An 18,283-nucleotide genomic window follows, 5' to 3' on the forward strand; every position below is an offset into this window, starting at 1 on the left:
TGAAGCAATTTTAAGGAAACTTCGCAAAAGTTTATTTATGATTTATTGCTCGATATATATGTATTAGAAGTTTAGGAAAATTAGAGTCATTTTTACAACTTTTCGACTAAGCAGTGGCGATTTAACAAGGAAAATGTTGGCATTTTGACCATTTTTGTCGAAATCAGAAAAACATATATATGGGAGCTATATCTAAATCTGTACCGATTTCAATCAAATTGTCACACATGACTATATTACTAATTGTACTCCTAGTGCAAAATTTCAACCAAATTGGGCCAAAACTCTGGCTTCTGGGGCCATATAAGTCCATATCGGGCGAAAAATATATATGGAAGCTATATCTAAATCTGAACCGATTTCAATCAAATTTGGCACACATGACTATACTACCAATTGTACTCCTTGTGCAAAAATTCAAGCTAATCGGGATAAAACTCTGGCTTCTGGGTCCATATAAGTGCATATCGGGCGAAAGATATATATGGGAGCTATATCTAAATCTGAATCGATTTCAACCAAACTTGGCACGCATAGCTACAATGCTAAATATACTCCCTGTGCAAAATTTCAACCAAATTGGGCCAAACTCTGGGTTTTAGGACCATATTATCCATATCGGGCGAAAGATATATATGGGAGCTATATCTAAATCTGAACCGATTTCAGTCAAATTTTGCACACTTGACTATACTACTAATTGTACTCCTGGTGCAAAATTTCAACCAAATTCGACAAAAAATCTGGCTTCTGGGGCCATATAAGTCCATATCGGGCGAAAGATATATATGGGAGCTATATCTAAATCTGAACCGATTTCAATCAAATTTCGCACACTCGACTACACAACTAAGTGTTATGTTTGTACAACATTTCAAGCAAATCGGTATAAAACTCTGGCTGCTGGGTCCATATTAGTGCATATCGGGCGAAAGATATATATGGGAGTTATATCTAAATCTGAACCGATTTCTTCCAAAATCAATAGAGTTCTATTCTGACCCAAATTAGGAACATGTGCCAAATTTGAAGGCGATTGGACTTAAATTGCGACCTAGACTTTGATCACAAAAATGTGTTCACAGACAGACGGACGGACGGATGGACGGACGGACAGACCGACATGGTTATATCGACTCAGGGACCCATCCTGAGCATTATTGCCGAAGACACCATTTGTCTATCTCGTCTCCTTCTGGGTGTTACAATCATATGCACTAACTTATAATACCCTGTTCCACAGTGTGGCGCAGGGTATAAAACAAATGTTTGTGTGAAGAAGAAAACAAATGTTACGACAGAAAGAAAGAACAAATGTTGAAGTTCCAAATTGTGGTGTTTACAACTTTTAAGGTACACAATTTGTTTTTCTAAAATACGTAGAATTTTGTAGGGAATGTAGTTAAGAAAAGGAAAACATGGATTCGCTCAAAAACGGACCTTCTACATTCAAAATACTGACCCCACCTTGTTATAATTTTGTATTTGAATTATAGAGTTATTCGCACACACAGATAACCTTGTTTTAAGGGGTTTTCAAGTTCTATGCAGGGATCGGTTCATAATCGCGAATTTGATAGCTAAAACAACATTCAACGCCTATAGGTCAGCCCGTGAATCCACTAGGGACCAACAAAATGTTTCGTAAATTAAATCTAGTGGTTGGTTTGAATGGGGGCTATACGTAAAAGTGGTCCCATATGGCCAATTTGCAATATCATACTACATCAATAACAACTGCTTGTTCCAAGTTTAAAGTGGAACGAACGGACATCCGGGCGGACAGACAAAGCTAGATCGAATAATAATTCGATCACGTCCTGGAATATGTCAACTTTAGGGGGTCTAAGACCAATATTTCGATATTTTACAAAAGGAAAAACAAAGTTAGTTACCCCCATCCTATGGTGGAGGGTATAAAACATGGAAGTTCTTCCTACGATATACTTTGTACATTTAAAATGTACATTTAAAAATGCTCTAACATACCCTCAGGACTTATAACCAAATGATAAAAATCAATTCATTGCATATCTGCTTACAATTCCACTAGAAACGATGCTTTTCACCTCCAACAAATGGATAAGGAAAAATTGAAAAGTATTAAACTTACCGACATTACTTGCAACATTATCGCTGTGGGGAAGATCCCAAGCATTCTAGAAAAAGAAAATTAAAATACATAATAATATTAAAAAACAAACTATGCCTTCCCATTCATATACTTACAGGATCTACTTCAATCCCCAAAGGAGCCATGGGTACATTGGCATTTTCTAACATATTACTACGAATAGTTTCATAACGTTTTTTCGATTCTTCCGAAGCACATAAATCCAATGGTTTTGCCGCCGCCGATGCTGCTGCTGCTTCGTCAGTCTGATCATCAGTTCTATTTGTAGAACATTCTGATTCTTCAGGTATAACATCCCAGCGAAATGTACTGCTGAAATGACCCTGTGGTAAAAATTGATTTGTTGGAGTTGCTGATGATGAACGATTGCTACTACTATCACCGCTATCATCGGTGGTAGGACGGGTAACTTGGGTATTTGAGGTTCCATAACTAGATGAGTTACTATAATCACTAAAATCTAAAATAAAACTATCACCCGTTGTTCCATTGACATTGGGGCTTACAATCTAAAGAAAGAGAAAAAAATTAAAATTAAAACAAAATATTGAAATTATAAAAATATGTAATACCTGTTGATTTATAAATTCATATTCTAATGGTTCATCAGCTCCAGGATAAGCCTGAACCAATTCATGCATTGCCTCCACCACCAATTGCATAGATGGTCTCAGATCTGGTTTTGTAGCCCAACATGAGGTCATCAAATTTTGTATGGGTTGAGGCCAATCTGTAACAATCGGAGGTCTTTCACCTTTATGAATTTTCCACATTATCGAATAAGTGTTGTCCACATCCTTAAATGGTTTCTGACGGGACAGCACCTCCCACAGCACAATACCCCAACTGAAAATATCACATTTTTCGGTATACTTAGAACCCTCAAATACCTCTGGAGCCATCCAAGCTGCAGAACCTTTATTGTTTGTCATTAGTGTAGACTTATCGGCTACTGTACCAAAATCACAAATTTTCAAATGACGCCCTTTATTAGTGAGCAGAAGGTTTAATGGTTTCAAATCACGATGAATCAACGGTTTTGGCTTCATTGCATGTAAGTAGGCGACACCCTGGAAGAAAACATAAAACATATATAGACGTATTCATGAATTTGTAACGCAATTTCTGGACAAATTTTGGAAAATTGGGGATTTCCAAAATTTTTCTCCGAAGAAACGTAGTTTCACATGTTCATATTTCCAATAGTACCAAAAATTTTCAGAAGGAAAAACTTCAGTAACACAAGCGAACGCAGAGTTCGATCTGAATGGGTTCTGATTTATTAATTTGTTTCAAATTCAATTTTATTTCTACAGAAAATTTTCTCGAAAATTTAATTTCTATAGAAAATTTTGTCACAATTTTATTTCTATAGAAAATTTTGTTAAAAATTTTATTTCTATACAAAATTTTGTCAAAATTTTATTTCTATCGAAAATTTTGTCAAAATTTTATTTGTATAGAAAATTTTGTCAAAATTTTGTTTCTATAGAAAATTTTGTCAAAATTTTGTTTCTATAGAAAATATTTTCAAAATTTTATTTCTATAGAAAATTTTGTAAAAATGGTATTTCTTATAAATTTTGTCTAAATATTATTTCTATAGAAAATTTTGTTAAAATTTTATTTCTATAGAAAATTTTGTCAAAATTTTATTTCTATAAAAAATTTTGTCAAAATTTAATTTCTATAGAAAATTTTGTCAAAATTTTATTTCTATAGAAATTTTTTAAAAATTTTATGTCTATAGAAAATTTTGTCAAAATTTTATTTCTATAGAAAATTTTGTCAAAATTTTATTTCTATAGAAAATTTTGTCAAAATTTTATTTCCATTCGTTTTGTTTTGTTGTTGTTGGTTTTGTTCTTTAAGCATTGTTGTTGTTTTTTATTGCAGCTTAAAACCATACATTGACTAAACTACAAGCGTAGTTTGAACCCTCCGAAGTGTGGTTTTTGTTGGGTTTAATAAACTGCCTGAATTTATTCTGATAATTGGTTGATAGTTTTGCTGCAAGTAGAGGATGCTGATGAGGAATGTGGTAATTCCGAAACGTGCGTCCATCCAACCATCTTGCAGTCTATAGGGCTTTGCCCAAATAAATTTGACAAACATTCGTTTCCTCTGTTGGTTAAGCTACACTTGTAGTTTAGTCAATGTATGGTTTTAAGCTGCAATAAAAAACAACAACAAAATTTTATTTCTATAGAAAATTTTGTCAAAATTTTATTTCTATAGAACATTTTGTCAAAATTTTTTTCTATAGAAAATTTTGTCAAAATTTTATTTCTGTAGTATTTTTTGTCAAAAGTTTGTTTCTATAGAAAATTTTGTCAAAACTTTATTTTTTGACAAAATTTTATTTCTATAGAAAATTCTGTCAAAATTGTATTTCTATAGAAAATTATGTCAAAATTTTATTTCTATAGAAAATTTTGTCAAAATTTTATTTCTGTAGTATTTTTTGTCAAAAATTTTGTTTCTATAGAAAATTTTGTCACAATTTTATTTCTATAGAAAAATTTGTCAAAACTTTATTTTTTGACAAAATTGTATTTCTATAGAAAATTCTGTCAAAATTGTATTTCTATAGAAAATTCAGTCAAAATGTTATTTCTGTAGAAAATTTTGCCAAAATTTTGTTTCTATAGAATATTTTGGCAAAATTTTATTTCTATAGAACATATTGTCAAAATTTTATTGCTATAGAAAATGTTGTCAAATTTTTTTTTCTGTAATAGTTTTTGTCAAAATTTTATTTCTATAGAAAATGTTGTCAAAATTTTATTTCTATAGAAAATGTTGTCAAAATTTTATTTCTATAGAAAATTTAGTCAAAATTTTATTTCTACAAAAATTTCTTATAAATTTTGTCTAAATATTATTTCTATAGAAAATTTTGTCAAAATTTAATTTCTATAGAAAATTTTGTCAAAATTTTATTTCTATAGAAAATTTTGTCAAATTTTTATTTCTATAAAAAATGTTGTCAAAACTTTAGTTTTTGTCAAAATTTTATTTCTATAGAAAATTTTGTCAAAATTTTATTTCTACAAAAATTTTTTTAAAATTTTATTTCTATAGAAAATTTTGCAAGTTTTTATTTCTATAGAAAATTTCGTCAACATTTTATTTCTATAGAAATTTTTTAAAAATTTTATTTCTATAGAAAATTTTGTCAAAATTTTATTTCTATAGAAAATTTTGTCAACATTTTATTTGTATAGAAAATTTTGTCAACATTTTATTTCTACAGAAATTTTTAAAAAATTTTATTTCTATAGATAATTTTGTCAAATTTTTATTTCTATAGAAAATTTTGTCAAAATTTTATTTCTATAGAAAATTTTGCCAAAATTTTATTTCTACAAAAATTTTTTTAAAATTTTATTTCTATAGAAAATTTTGCAAGTTTTTATTTCTATAGAAAATTTTATTTCTATAGAAAATTTTGTAAAATTTTATTTCTATAGAAAATTTTCTCAAAATTTGATTTCTATGGAAAATATTGCCAAAATTTTATTTCTATAAAAAATTTTGTCAAAGTTTTTTCTATAAAAAATTTAGTCCAAATTTTATTTTTTGTCAAAGTTTTATTTCTATAGAACATTTTTAAAAATTTTATATCTACCCGTGTAAAAATTGAGAGATCTAATCATGTCTAATAATATCAAAGTATATATAATTATATCTGCTCAGATATGGTCGTAGATATAAATAGATCTACGGAGATATGTTATGTATAGTGTTATATATGATTAGATCTGATTCAAGATCTCATTATATATGTTGTTATATCTATTTATATCAGTCATATCTGGTAAGATCTAATTATATATCTTCATATATGACATCATATCTAATTATATATACTATATATAGCTCCATATCTAATTATATATATATATCGCATTAAATCGTGAACCAGTTGTGTAACACGGATAAAAAAATATTTGTATATGTTTGTGTGTAAAAATAATGTGTTTGTTACGAGAATACTAACGTGATATACTTGGTTACAAGCACGTATGTATGGTCGCACATCAAAACATGTGGTGAACATAACCAAACAATCTTTATATGTTGTGACAGTTTCAAGAAACCCTTTTAAATATCATTTTGAAGTGTCTTCATAAAATGCTTAACTTTCAGACACAACCGTCTTTTTGTTTTCAAAAATGTCACCCCATAACTATCACCATTAGCAACGCCTGTTGTTATTAAATTTGACAAAAATATATATCAAATATTTGATAATGCGAGTTTCATATTTTTATTTCATATAAAAATCGAATGTCTTCTCATTTTTCGAGGAAGATAAAGGAGTATGAGAAGCTGTGATAAGGTAAGTTTATTATTTTGTTCCTATTTTTATATATTGAATATTTTCTCTGTTTTAGGAGGATGAATTTGTGGTAGTCCAGGAAAAGATTAAAAGAAGACAGCGGAAGACAACGTAAAGATTTGTGACCAGGCCATATCCGAAGTTGCGATAGAAGGAAGTATTTTCCAATATCAAAAAGAATACAAATTTGGAGATGATTTGCATTGTGAACCGGATACATTCCCGTGCAATTAGTTATAGTATGGCATTTGGAGCTTCGCACAAACCATTCAATACAGCGCTGGTTTAAATTATTGGGTACGAGAAGCAAATTTTGGTAAGTATATGTATTATTTGCAAATATATCTTTAAATACTGATAATTCTTCTGTATATTTTATATTTTTCAGAGTTTTCATTCCGAGTAGCCAAATAAAGGAGTTGCGAGACTCATTTAAAGAACTGTTTGCAGAGAGCAATGTACTACCGCCTTGGGAAATTTAAATGCCAGAACCCTTGGTGGCTATGTATATATTTTGTTTTTGTTGTTTTTTAATTCTTAGGCTTTTATACCTACCCAGTCAGAAATTTACGATGGTTATAAATATTGAGCGTTGTAACAGCGTTGGAACCCAACGTTGAAACAACGCTTGCTAAACAAATTATTTGACGGTTTTTAAATAGTAAATTTTCCATAAAATTATCGTTGAAAATGCATGTTCCATCAATGTCCAATGGTTTTTAATGAGTAATGGAGGTATTATTGTTGATAGGAATTGATTTATAATAGGATAATGTTCCTTTATCATATAAAGTGAATATGTACATTAACAGTGAAACCACTAGGAACAACAATTTGGGTAATTTTACAAATGAGTAGAAAGTTTTAACTAAACTAAACGCTGACATCACGCCAAAACCCAAATATAAGTACTTATTTATCGACTAATTGAAGAAATTTTGTTAGACATAATTACTTTTTTTCACATGTTAAGGTGAGTATTAACTTCGAGTTTAGCCGCTTAAATCGCTAAAGTGAAAACTAAATCATTAAGAAAAATTCACAAAATCATACATATTTGTTGCAAATTTTATTATAACTTGATGGGGAAAAGCCCAAAGCAAATTTTCACAAATTTTGTATTCCTTAAAATGGATTATTAAAGAAAAGTAATCGTGAAAAAATTACGTTTTTATCGCCTAAACTCGAACTTAATACCCACCTTTAAAGAAAATTTCATTGTTTGAAGGAAAAAATTGGGGTTCAGTGTTGCAAGAATGTTCTTTTGGTGCATTTGGGGTAAAATGTACAAATCTTTTGGCGCATTTGGGGTAAAATGTACAAATCTTAAGAAATTCTGAAGTGTTTTGTGTGAAATACGCACATTTGTGTATAACTTTTTCCCTTTGTTAAGTTCATTTTAGTGTCGTAGAGGATTCTCTTTTTAATGTACCTTAAAATTTTTCCAAGAGTGAATTTTGAACTATTACCTATAGGAAATAATAAAGACATATGACTAGCCCCTAAAATCACAAAATTTTCACGATTACTTTTCTTTAATAATTCATTTTAAGGACTACAAACTTTATGAAAATTTGCTTTGGGCTATTCCCCATCAAGATATAAAGAAATCTGCAACAAATATGTATACTTTTATGCCTTTTTTACTGATTTAGTTTTCACTTTAGCGATTTTTGACCATATTAAAATAATTTTTTTACCAATTATAAATGTCAATCTTAATCTTAGTTATGTATTTTTCCTATTAACGGCCATTTTCATGTAGCTCCGTTAGGCTTTAACTGCCAAATAACAGAAAGTAAATTGCAAATATCTTCTCTCCAGTTAACTTTAAGTGAAAAATGCTCGTCAGTTGTGTTCCTAACTGGCTATGGAATATATATGCAAGATGATAATTTCGTCCATAATACGGTTCAAAAGTTGGTTAGTTAACGGAACACTAACGGAGCTTTATGAAAATGGGGGTAATTGTTAATTGTTAAGTTTTCTGATGTTCCTTTGTAAAGTGTAAAACACTAATTTTGTTTTGTTTCAATAGCGGTTTTAAGGTACTGTAAAATTATAATTCTAACCCTCCTAAAGCATTCTAGAAACAATTGGAAAGACGTATGAAATTTTGTTTTTCAGTGCTTTTTAATGGTTGTAAAAACCATCGATACGATACACCGTATAACGATGTTATCATTTTGGGGTTGTCAAAGCGTTCGTTAAACCATCGGAAAAGCGTATAAAATATTGTTTTCATGACGCTTTGAAAACGTTGTTAAATACAATCGATACACCGTGGAATGATGTTATCATTTTGGGGTTGTAACAACGCTTTTTCCCACCGTGTATCAACCGTTCACAACGCTTTTACAACGCTTTTCCGATGGTTTTTTTCTGACTGGGTAGACATATATATAATGTACATATGTTTGATCCAACTTATAATATTAAATACTCTTTTCACTATAAAACCATAAAATAAATCGTTTTTATTAATTACTGTAATTTCACTAATTTTGGAAATTTGTAGATAAAATTATATATAATTAAATATATATTAACATCTAATTATATCAAATTAGATATAATTAGATGTGGGCCAAATTTGAGATCTGATCAGATCTAATTCCTTTAGAATTAGATCTGATCAGATATTACCATTTTTCGGATCTGTCCAGATCTGCCTACATATACTATCATATCTAATCAGATATGGCAGGAGATATAATAATATCTGGCCAGATCCACCAATTTTTACACGGGTATAGAAAATTTTGTCAAAATTTTATCTCTATAAAAGATTTTGTCAAAACTTTATTTTTTTTGTCAAAATTTTGTTTCTATAGAAAATTTGTCAAATTTTATTTCATTCGTTTTGTTTTGTTATTGTTGGTTTTTTTCTTTAACCCTTTCACTACGGACATTCGAAAACAACTCCAAACTCTAACTCCCTACTTAGTTTCGATTTGTCATTGAGCTTAGCATGGAATCGGGCAGCACTCAGTGATAAGAGAGAAGTTCACCAATGTGGTATCACAGTGGACTGAATAGTCTAAGTGAGTCTGATACATCGGGCTGCCACCTAACCTAGTTTCGATTTATTTGTCGATGTTATTTTAAAGTAGAGGCTCTTATCTAAATATGCTATAAATATTTTCTATATTGCTGGGCACTAAAATGTATTTTCATAACATTTCTTGACAATAAACAAAAAATACACAATTTTGAGACAATTTTTCGACAGTACGTCTCTAGTAAATGGATTTTCATATAAAAACTATAGCCTATGTTATTGCAGATTCGTTTTTGATTTTTTTTCCCACACTTCAACAAACATTACAGGCCAAATAGCATTTAGTTTCGTATGACCATTTGGTCACAATTCAAGTATTAAGTTTTCAAAACAAGCACACATAGTTTTATAAATAATTGAGGTAGGCCTTCAAAATTGCAATATTTTTTCTACATGCTGTTAGTACAAGTAGATACGGAGGAAAAATTAAAGTTTTTAACATTAGGTTTTATTCGGTAGTGAAAGGGTTAATCATTGTTGTTGTTGTTTTTTTATTTCAGCTTAAAACCATGCATTGACTAAACTACAAGTGTAGCTTAACCAACAGAGGAAAATAATGTTTGTCAAATTTATTTAGGCAAAGCCCTATAGACTGCAAGATAGTTGGATGGAAGCACGTTTCGGAACTACCACATTCCTCATCAGCATCCTCTACTTGCAGCAAAACTATCAACCAATTATCAGAATAAATTCAGGCAGTTCACTAAACCCAAAAGTAAACCACACTTGAACCTTCCGAAAAAAAGTTTATGATAGTGGACTTTTGCCGAAATAAACTTTGTACAAACATTTCTCTTTTCCTTTTTTCGGAAGGTTCAAGTGTGGTTTAGACCAATGAAAAGGCACATAGTTTTCTTTTATTATACCATCCAATTTGGGGAACTTACTCAAATGAACTTAACTACATATAGTTTTTATGGTGCTATTATTCTAATATGATTCTACATCTCCTCTCCACTTACCTCTGCACATTGTCGCGCCCAACTCATAGCATGAGCCTTTGAATAGTACGGTTTCACTTTACCATGTAGAAAATCATATAACGAACCACCTTCGGCATATTCCATTATCAAATATGTGGACATTTGATTCAATGCAATACCATAGAGGGCAATTATATTTTCATGTTGAACGCGGGATAATTGTTTAACTTCTGTTTCAATAGCTTTCTGTTCAGCTTTGGGACCAAATTCCTTTACGGCAACATAACGATCACGCCAAAATGCTTTATAGACCACACCATAGGAGCCATGACCAACTTTCTGTAAAAAGAAAAAAAAATATTTTTTAGACACACAAAATGCATGTATTTACACAAAAGCAAACCTCTTTAAATGAAATCTCTGTAAAATCAACACCAGGACATAAAAGACTTAAACCTCCACTGCTTACAATGCCATGATGAGGCTCTTGAGGTGTAGTTGATGGTTGTGGTAGAGCTAAACTAGGATCTCCAGTTTCTAGTGAATTATCTGTCCCATTAGTTGTTGAGGGTACTGTTGATACTGTTGCTTGTTCCTGAGTTTCATCAGTCATGATTGTTCCTTTGGTTGGTGTTTCCGCCGTTTAGGCAGATTTTTGTTGTGTGGGCTCTCTGCGTTAGAGTTTTATCCAATAATCGATGATTTTTGTTAAATTCCTGTAGATGATATACTTTCCTGGAATTAGGCTTTTATTTTTCTTCTCCGCAAAAATCTATAAGAAAATACAAGAAATATTATTTTAGAGTGTATTTTCAAAGGAAATATTTTAAAACTGTGATACGATGGAAAAAACACTTCTCCAAAATTTCCAACCAAAATTTTAATTTTGTAAAAATATTTAATTAAATTTAATCGATTCCACTTATTTTTTAATTACGACACAATTCAGTCTCAAAAATGAACTCAATCAATTAATTTTATATGTGGTTCTATTAATTATATCCTAAACCACATAGTGGTTAGGGTATAATAACTTTGATCTGCCAAAAAATGTGCCTACCAGAAATATTGATTTTAGACCCCATAAAATATATACCGATCGACTCAGAATCATCTCATGAGTCGATTTAGCGCTTGGTGTCCGTCCGTCTGTCCATGTATTTGTTGTTCGCATGATTACGGCCGTAATTATTCACCGATGAAATTTGGTACAGTGAGTTTTTGGGGTACAAGGACGAACGCTATTGAATTTGGAAGAAACTGGATCAAATTTAGATATAGCTCCCATATCTATGTATCGCCCGATCAAGTTTAGCAAAAAGGTAACCTTCCGTGGTATCAACCAAACCTGGCAAATATCATCCAAGTCGGTTCAGATTTAGATATAGCTCCCATATATATGTATCGCCCGATTGTCACAAATCTTGCCAGAAAACCATTATTTATTACCCGATCCCACTCCAATTTAGCAAAAGGTAACATTCCGTAGCACCAATCAAACCTGCCAAAAAATCGGTTCAGATTTAGATATAGCCATATATATGTATAGCCCCATTTTCCCAAATTTGGCCACAAAACCCTTATTTATTACCCGATCTTACTCAAATTTAGCAAAACGTAACCTGCCAAATATCATCAAAATCGGTACACATTTAGATATAGTTCCCATATATATGTATCGCCCGATTTTCAAAAATTTGCCCCAATAACCCTTTTTTTTACCAGAATATCCTTATTTATTACCCGATCTTACTAAAATTTTGCACAAGATGACCTTCTATTGCATCAATCAAACCTGCCAAATATTGTCAAAATCGGTTCAGGTTTAGATACAGCTCCCACATATATGTATTACACGATTTTGAAAAATGTGTCCCTAATAACCATATTGTTGACCATAGAGGCATCATTTATTACCAGTTCTTACTCAAATTGAGCACAAGGTAACCTTCTGTGGTATCAATCAAACTTGTCGAATATTATCCAAATTGGTTCAGATATAGATATAGCTCCCATATATATGCATCGCAAAGGGAATTTCATTGCCATTCACTTAAGGAGAGGAATTACATTTTGGGATTAAAACGTCCCTTGTAGGACATAACGTCAAACGCTGGGTTTATTGGGTCAGCCTTTGCTTTTGACATTACGCATCAATTCCATTGGGTTCCAAGAGCCCTAAAGTTTTGCTCGGTTTTAATCTTTGAACTCATCTGGCATGTGGAGGATTTTTCGTAGTTCTGGGTGTGTTGCTGATGACTTCGTGGAAACTAATTTGGATGTCGAATGTATAAATTCTTTTTTTGCTAACGGTTCAGCTTCTGTCAGCCGAATTGAATAATTCGATTTTGATAGTTTCCATGAATCAGATTCACCGTTTTCTGTTCGTGGTGTTGATGAGCTAGAGTTTCTTGAAGCGATGGGAAAAGTTAAATCGAGGTCGGTGGGAGTGGATGGTTTGCCTATTAATTTTATTAAATCTATTTTCCCATTTGTATCGAGCTTTATTTTGGATTTGGTGAATTGCATTCTGACTACGTCCACTTTTCCTTCCGCTTGGAAGAAAGCTCGTGTAGTTCCTATACCAAAGTCTCGGGTTGTTTCTGAACCTACTGATTTACGTCCAATTTCGATCCTACCTGCAATTTCTAAAATTGTTGAGCATATTATGAAAGGACAGATACTTATGGCTACTTCTAATATTATTCATGAGTCTCAATATGCGTTTCGCCAGGGTCTAAATACTACGCATTTGCTTTTGTTTTTGACTGATCATGTCCGCACAGATATTAACAATGGTTGTTTGAGTTCTTTTGTTTCTCTTGATCTATCTAAGGCCTTCGACTCCGTGAGTTATGCTAAATTAGTTGCTAAACTTGGTGGTCAATTTTGTTTTTCATTATCAGCTTGTAAGCTTATGTATTCATATTTAAGAAATAGGGAACAATTTGTTGCTTTGAATGGTGCAGAATCTAGCTTTCTTCCACTTGCTTCTGGTCTACCTCAGGGTTCGGTCTTGGACCCACTTTTATTCATCCTGTATGTTAATGATATCCACTGTTACACTGATTCCTGGGTGTGTAGAACGTTCGCTTTTGCGGATAATGGGTTGGATCGTTTTAGGCATTTGGCATTGGTGAATGATTTGATGGTTAATGTGGCTAAGACGAAAGCCTTGATGTTTAGGTCGAACAGGGGGCTCTCTCAATTGTCTAATTTGTTCCTAGGATATGAACGCATTGAGTTTGTTGATAGGCATCGTTGTTTGGGTGTTGTACTTGACTATGAGTTCTCCTTTCGATTCCATATTGATGCTCTGTCTGGTAGGATCTGGTCTACATTGCGTAGGATTTCTTCATCGAATTTATTTTTGCCACTCAATGTCCGGCTCAAATTGGCTCATTCGCTCTTAATGTCTCAAGTTCTTTATGGCCTTGAAGTTATCTCAGGCTGCTCTGGACAACTTTTTGCGAAGCTAAGACGGACTGTTGAATGTGATTGTGCGCTTTGTTTACAATGTTCGAAGGAGGGACTCTATTTCTGGTTACGTAAGGGGTTTTCTTGGCCTCTCTTTCCGTAATTTTGTTGACTATCGGAATCTGATTTTATTTTATAAGATTATATATTACTCTAAGCCTGTACCTTTACGTTCTTCCTTCTCCTTTTCGCGCTCGTCAAGGAATCCACAGTTATTTGTTCACCGTATTGGGAGAAGTATTTTTGTTAAATCTTTTTTTGTGAGAATTGTACGTTGTTGGAATGGGTTACCGCTTGAGTTACGAATATGTTCACCGTGTAATAACTCCTTTCGTTTGAAACTGTTGCAGTATATGGATTCGATATTGCCACATTAATACTATTCTTGGTCTATTTATATATGTCTACCTCGTGCGGGTCTAATATTATTTATTTATTCTTACATTCCTAAAAACTGCAAATTTATAGTTAGGCTGGGGAGCCGATAAATTGACTAGTGTTACAGAAAATTGTTAAGAATGCAAAAAAAAAAAAAAAACAATTTTTAACATATTTTTGTACTTGATTTTATATAAATCATTTACACCCATGTTCCGATATCCACTTCAATTCCACTTCCACTATTCACGTCAAATCCACAAACGTGAAAATTTGGTGTTCGTAATTCCACTTTCTTTTTTGAACAAAAAATTCACTAAGGCGGAAATCAAAATAAGTGGAATCAATAGTCTTATTTTAATTTATTTTTTTTTTTAATTAAAAATGACGCAGTTTTAATAAAACTCATGTATTAAATATAAAACATTTCAAATTTTTTACGCGAGTACTTTTTTTTAACCGGAAATACACCCATCTTGGACATAATTCAACTTGCACCAAGACTTTTGCAAGTGAATTGATTTCACGAAAATTCCGGTCAAAGTGGATTGTAGGACACGAAAATCGTGGAATTGATTCACATTCACCTGGAAGTGGATTTGGGAATACAATGGGCATATATTAAATTAAGAATTTTGTGTTGTATTCAGGAATTCTTGCTAAGTAATATATATTGGTCTATGAAATGAAATATAAACAAATGCAACAAAAGACTTCCTCAACAAGTATACAATATACGTTTGTCTGTCCGTCCATAACGCCTACATTACGTATAAATTTCATCTGGTCCCGGGGGCGTAAGGATACCAAACCTTCCTTTTATTGTAGATTTTGATATAATTTTGCTGGTTCTAGATGGCAGTTGAGCCTTTATGATATTGGCAATAGAAGGTTCAAATGTATATTTTCCAGGCAGTCAAACAACCAACCCACCCCCCCCCAATTTAAATTTAATAATATTGCACGTTCCACACTTAAATGTTGGGAAAAACATAAACGATTGACTCCAAAAGCTCCTCATCGTAAATATAATATACGTCCGTATGTCCGTCCATAACAATTCGGCTTCAATTTAGACTGACCATCGTTAAAACTTACATTTATAGTAAACATACCCAGTCAGAAATTTACGATGGTTATAAATATTGAGCGTTGTAACAGCGTTGGAAGCCAACGTTGAAACAACGCTTGCTAAACAAATTAATTTACGGTTTTTAAATAGTACATTTTCCATAAAATTATCGTTGAAAATTCATGTTCCATCAATGTCCAATGGTTTTTAATGAGTAATGGAGGTATTATTGGTGATAGGAATTGATTCATGATAGGATAATGTTCCTTTATCATATAAAGTGAATATGTACATTAACAGTGAAACCACTAGGAACAACAATTTTGGTTAATTTTACAAATGAGGCAATTGTAGAAAGTTTTAACTAAACTAAACGCTGACATCACGCCAAAACCCAAATATAAGTACTTATTTATCGACTAATTGGAGAAATTTTGTTAGACATAATCACTTTTTTCACATGTTAAGGTGAGTATTAACTTCGAGTTTAGCCGCTTAAATCGATAAAGTGAAAACTAAATCAGTAAGAAAAATGCATAAAATTATACATATTTGTTGCAAATTTTATTATAACTTGATGGGGAAAAGCCCAAAGCAAATTTTCACAAAGTTTGTATTCCTTAAAATGGATTATTAAGAAAAGTAATCGTGAAAAAATGACATTTTTAGCGCTTAAACTCGAACTTAATACCCACCTTTAAAGAAAAGTTCATTGTTTGAAGGAAAACAATGGAGTTCAGTATTGCAAGAATGTTCTTTTGTTGCATTTGGGGTAAAATGGATAAATCCTTTGGCGCATTTGGGGTAAAATGTACAAATCTTTTGGCGCATTTGGGGTAAAATGTACAAATCTTAAGAAATTCTGAACTGTTTTGTTTGAAATATTTATAGGAAATAATAAAGGCACTAAAATCGCAAATTTTTCACGATTACATTTCTTTAATAATCCATTTTAAGGAATACAAACTTTGTGAAAATTTGCTTTGGGCTATTCCCCATCAAGATATAAAGAAATCTGCAATAAATATGTATACTTTTATGCCTTTTTTACTGATTTATGGCGATTTCGATTGGGAAAAAATGTGCAACATTCTCGAAATTGATTGCCAAATATGAAGGACATTGTCATAGATGTTGGATCCTGTATCCCTCACAACATTATGAATTACCAATAACTTTGAAATTATACTATAATTTGAGAGAAAATACAATGAGGAAAAAAGTAGTGTAACACCACGGCAACATATTTTTTGCGAAACGAAAACGCCCTTAGTTTTCATTTTAGCGATTTAAGCGGCTAAACTCGAAGTTAATACTCACCTAACATGTGAAAAAAAGTAATTATGTCTAACAAAATTTCTTTAATTAGTCGATAAATAAGTATTTATATTTGGGTTTTGGCGTGATGTCAGCGTTTAGTTCAGTTAAAACTTTCTACAATTGCCTCATTTGTAAAATTAACCAAAACTGTTCCTAGTGGTTTCACTGTTAATGTACATATTCACTTTATATGATAAAGGAACATTATCCTATTATAAATCAATTCATATCAACAAGGTAATAAAATATGAACTCTGTAATAATTTACTAATCATTTTTTTATAGATTTTTTGTTAAACAGATTTGAAAATGAGACTGAGGCTACAATTCTGACAAAAACAAGCCGTTGGTTTGCCTCTACTAGAGACAGGGCTGGAGGAAGATCAGAAGGTATATGACCTTGAAGTAATATAATCATTTTTGACCATATTATTAGAAGATTTTTTTACCAATTAGAAATGTCAATCTTAATCTTAATTATGTATTTTGCCTATTAATTGTTAATTGTTAAGTTTTCTGATGTTCCTTTGTAAAGTGTAAAACACTAATTTTGTTTTGTTTCAATAGCGGTTTTAAGGTACTGTAAAATTATAATTCTAACCCTCCTAAAACAATTGGAAAGACGTATGAAATGTTGTTTTTCAGTGCTTTTTAATGGTTGTAAAAACCATCGATACACCGTATAACGATGTTATCATTTTGGGGTTGTCAAAGCGTTCGTTAAACCATCGGAAAAGCGTATAAAATATTGTTTTCATGACGCTTTGAAAACGTTGTTAAATACAATCGATACACCGTGGAATGATGTTATCATTTTGGGGTTGTAACAACGCTTTTTCCCACCGTGTATCAACCGTTCACAACGCTTTTACAACGCTTTTCCGATGGTTTTTTTCTGACTGGGTAATTGCTGCACATTAATGATCTTTCATTTACTGCACATATATCCCCATTGCCACAATAGAGAATAACATTATCTGGCAGCTATGGTCCTTACCTAAAATTTTATTAAAACGCCAATTAAGAAAAAACACTTCATGCCTTTTTCTTTTTTTGTGATTATTCTCCTTTTAATTTAAGATGATTGCCTTCTTCGTTTTCCAGTTTGTTGTTCCAATTACATAATTCTTGTTGTTGTTGTAGATTTTGGATAAATTGTTTTGGATGGACAACAATAAAGGATTTTTGGGGAATTTAATAAAATTGGAGTGAATTTTATGCTTTGATAATGAAAGAACTAAAAATTGACAGCAAATGTCAGTAACAGCTGTTGTTAGAAAAACAACAAAAATATGTCGTCAAAAAATTTAACGAAAACATGTAAAGACAGGGACATGTATTACAGGCGGAACTACATTGTGGTTGGTGACATAGCTATAAAGAGGGCGGTGTAACGACGGCTTGAAGCATGAGAAAGGCTGGTATTCAACACGATTTCAAATGTAACATTTCAATACTCTATGAAATTCAACAACCTTTTGAACGCTATCTCAATAAGGCAATTTTGCAATAGAAAAATCTACTGAAATATCAAAGAGTCTGCTGAAAAAGGGGATGCGTAACTGTTTGCTGA

At 31.6% G+C, this 18,283-nt stretch overlaps 1 protein-coding gene across 1 annotated transcript in view; it reads right to left on the reverse strand.

Moving 5' to 3' along the window:
* Positions 1-17,961, reverse strand: part of Tak1 (TGF-beta activated kinase 1) — a 134,063-nt gene extending 116,102 nt beyond the window's left edge. Inside the window, exons 1-6 of the mRNA XM_075302294.1 lie at positions 17,708-17,961; positions 10,867-11,235; positions 10,503-10,802; positions 2,707-3,204; positions 2,230-2,643; positions 2,114-2,159 (exon numbers count right to left, since the gene is read on the reverse strand). Of these exons, the coding sequence (XP_075158409.1) occupies positions 2,114-2,159; positions 2,230-2,643; positions 2,707-3,204; positions 10,503-10,802; positions 10,867-11,076 (1,468 nt within the window). The 5' untranslated portion in view covers positions 11,077-11,235; positions 17,708-17,961. The remainder of the gene's footprint in view (positions 1-2,113; positions 2,160-2,229; positions 2,644-2,706; positions 3,205-10,502; positions 10,803-10,866; positions 11,236-17,707) is intronic.
* Between the last annotated feature and the right edge of the window lie 322 nt (positions 17,962-18,283).

This window comes from Haematobia irritans, chromosome 3 (assembly GCF_050003625.1).
Source record: "Haematobia irritans isolate KBUSLIRL chromosome 3, ASM5000362v1, whole genome shotgun sequence".
NCBI classification, from domain to species: Eukaryota; Metazoa; Arthropoda; class Insecta; order Diptera; family Muscidae; genus Haematobia; species Haematobia irritans.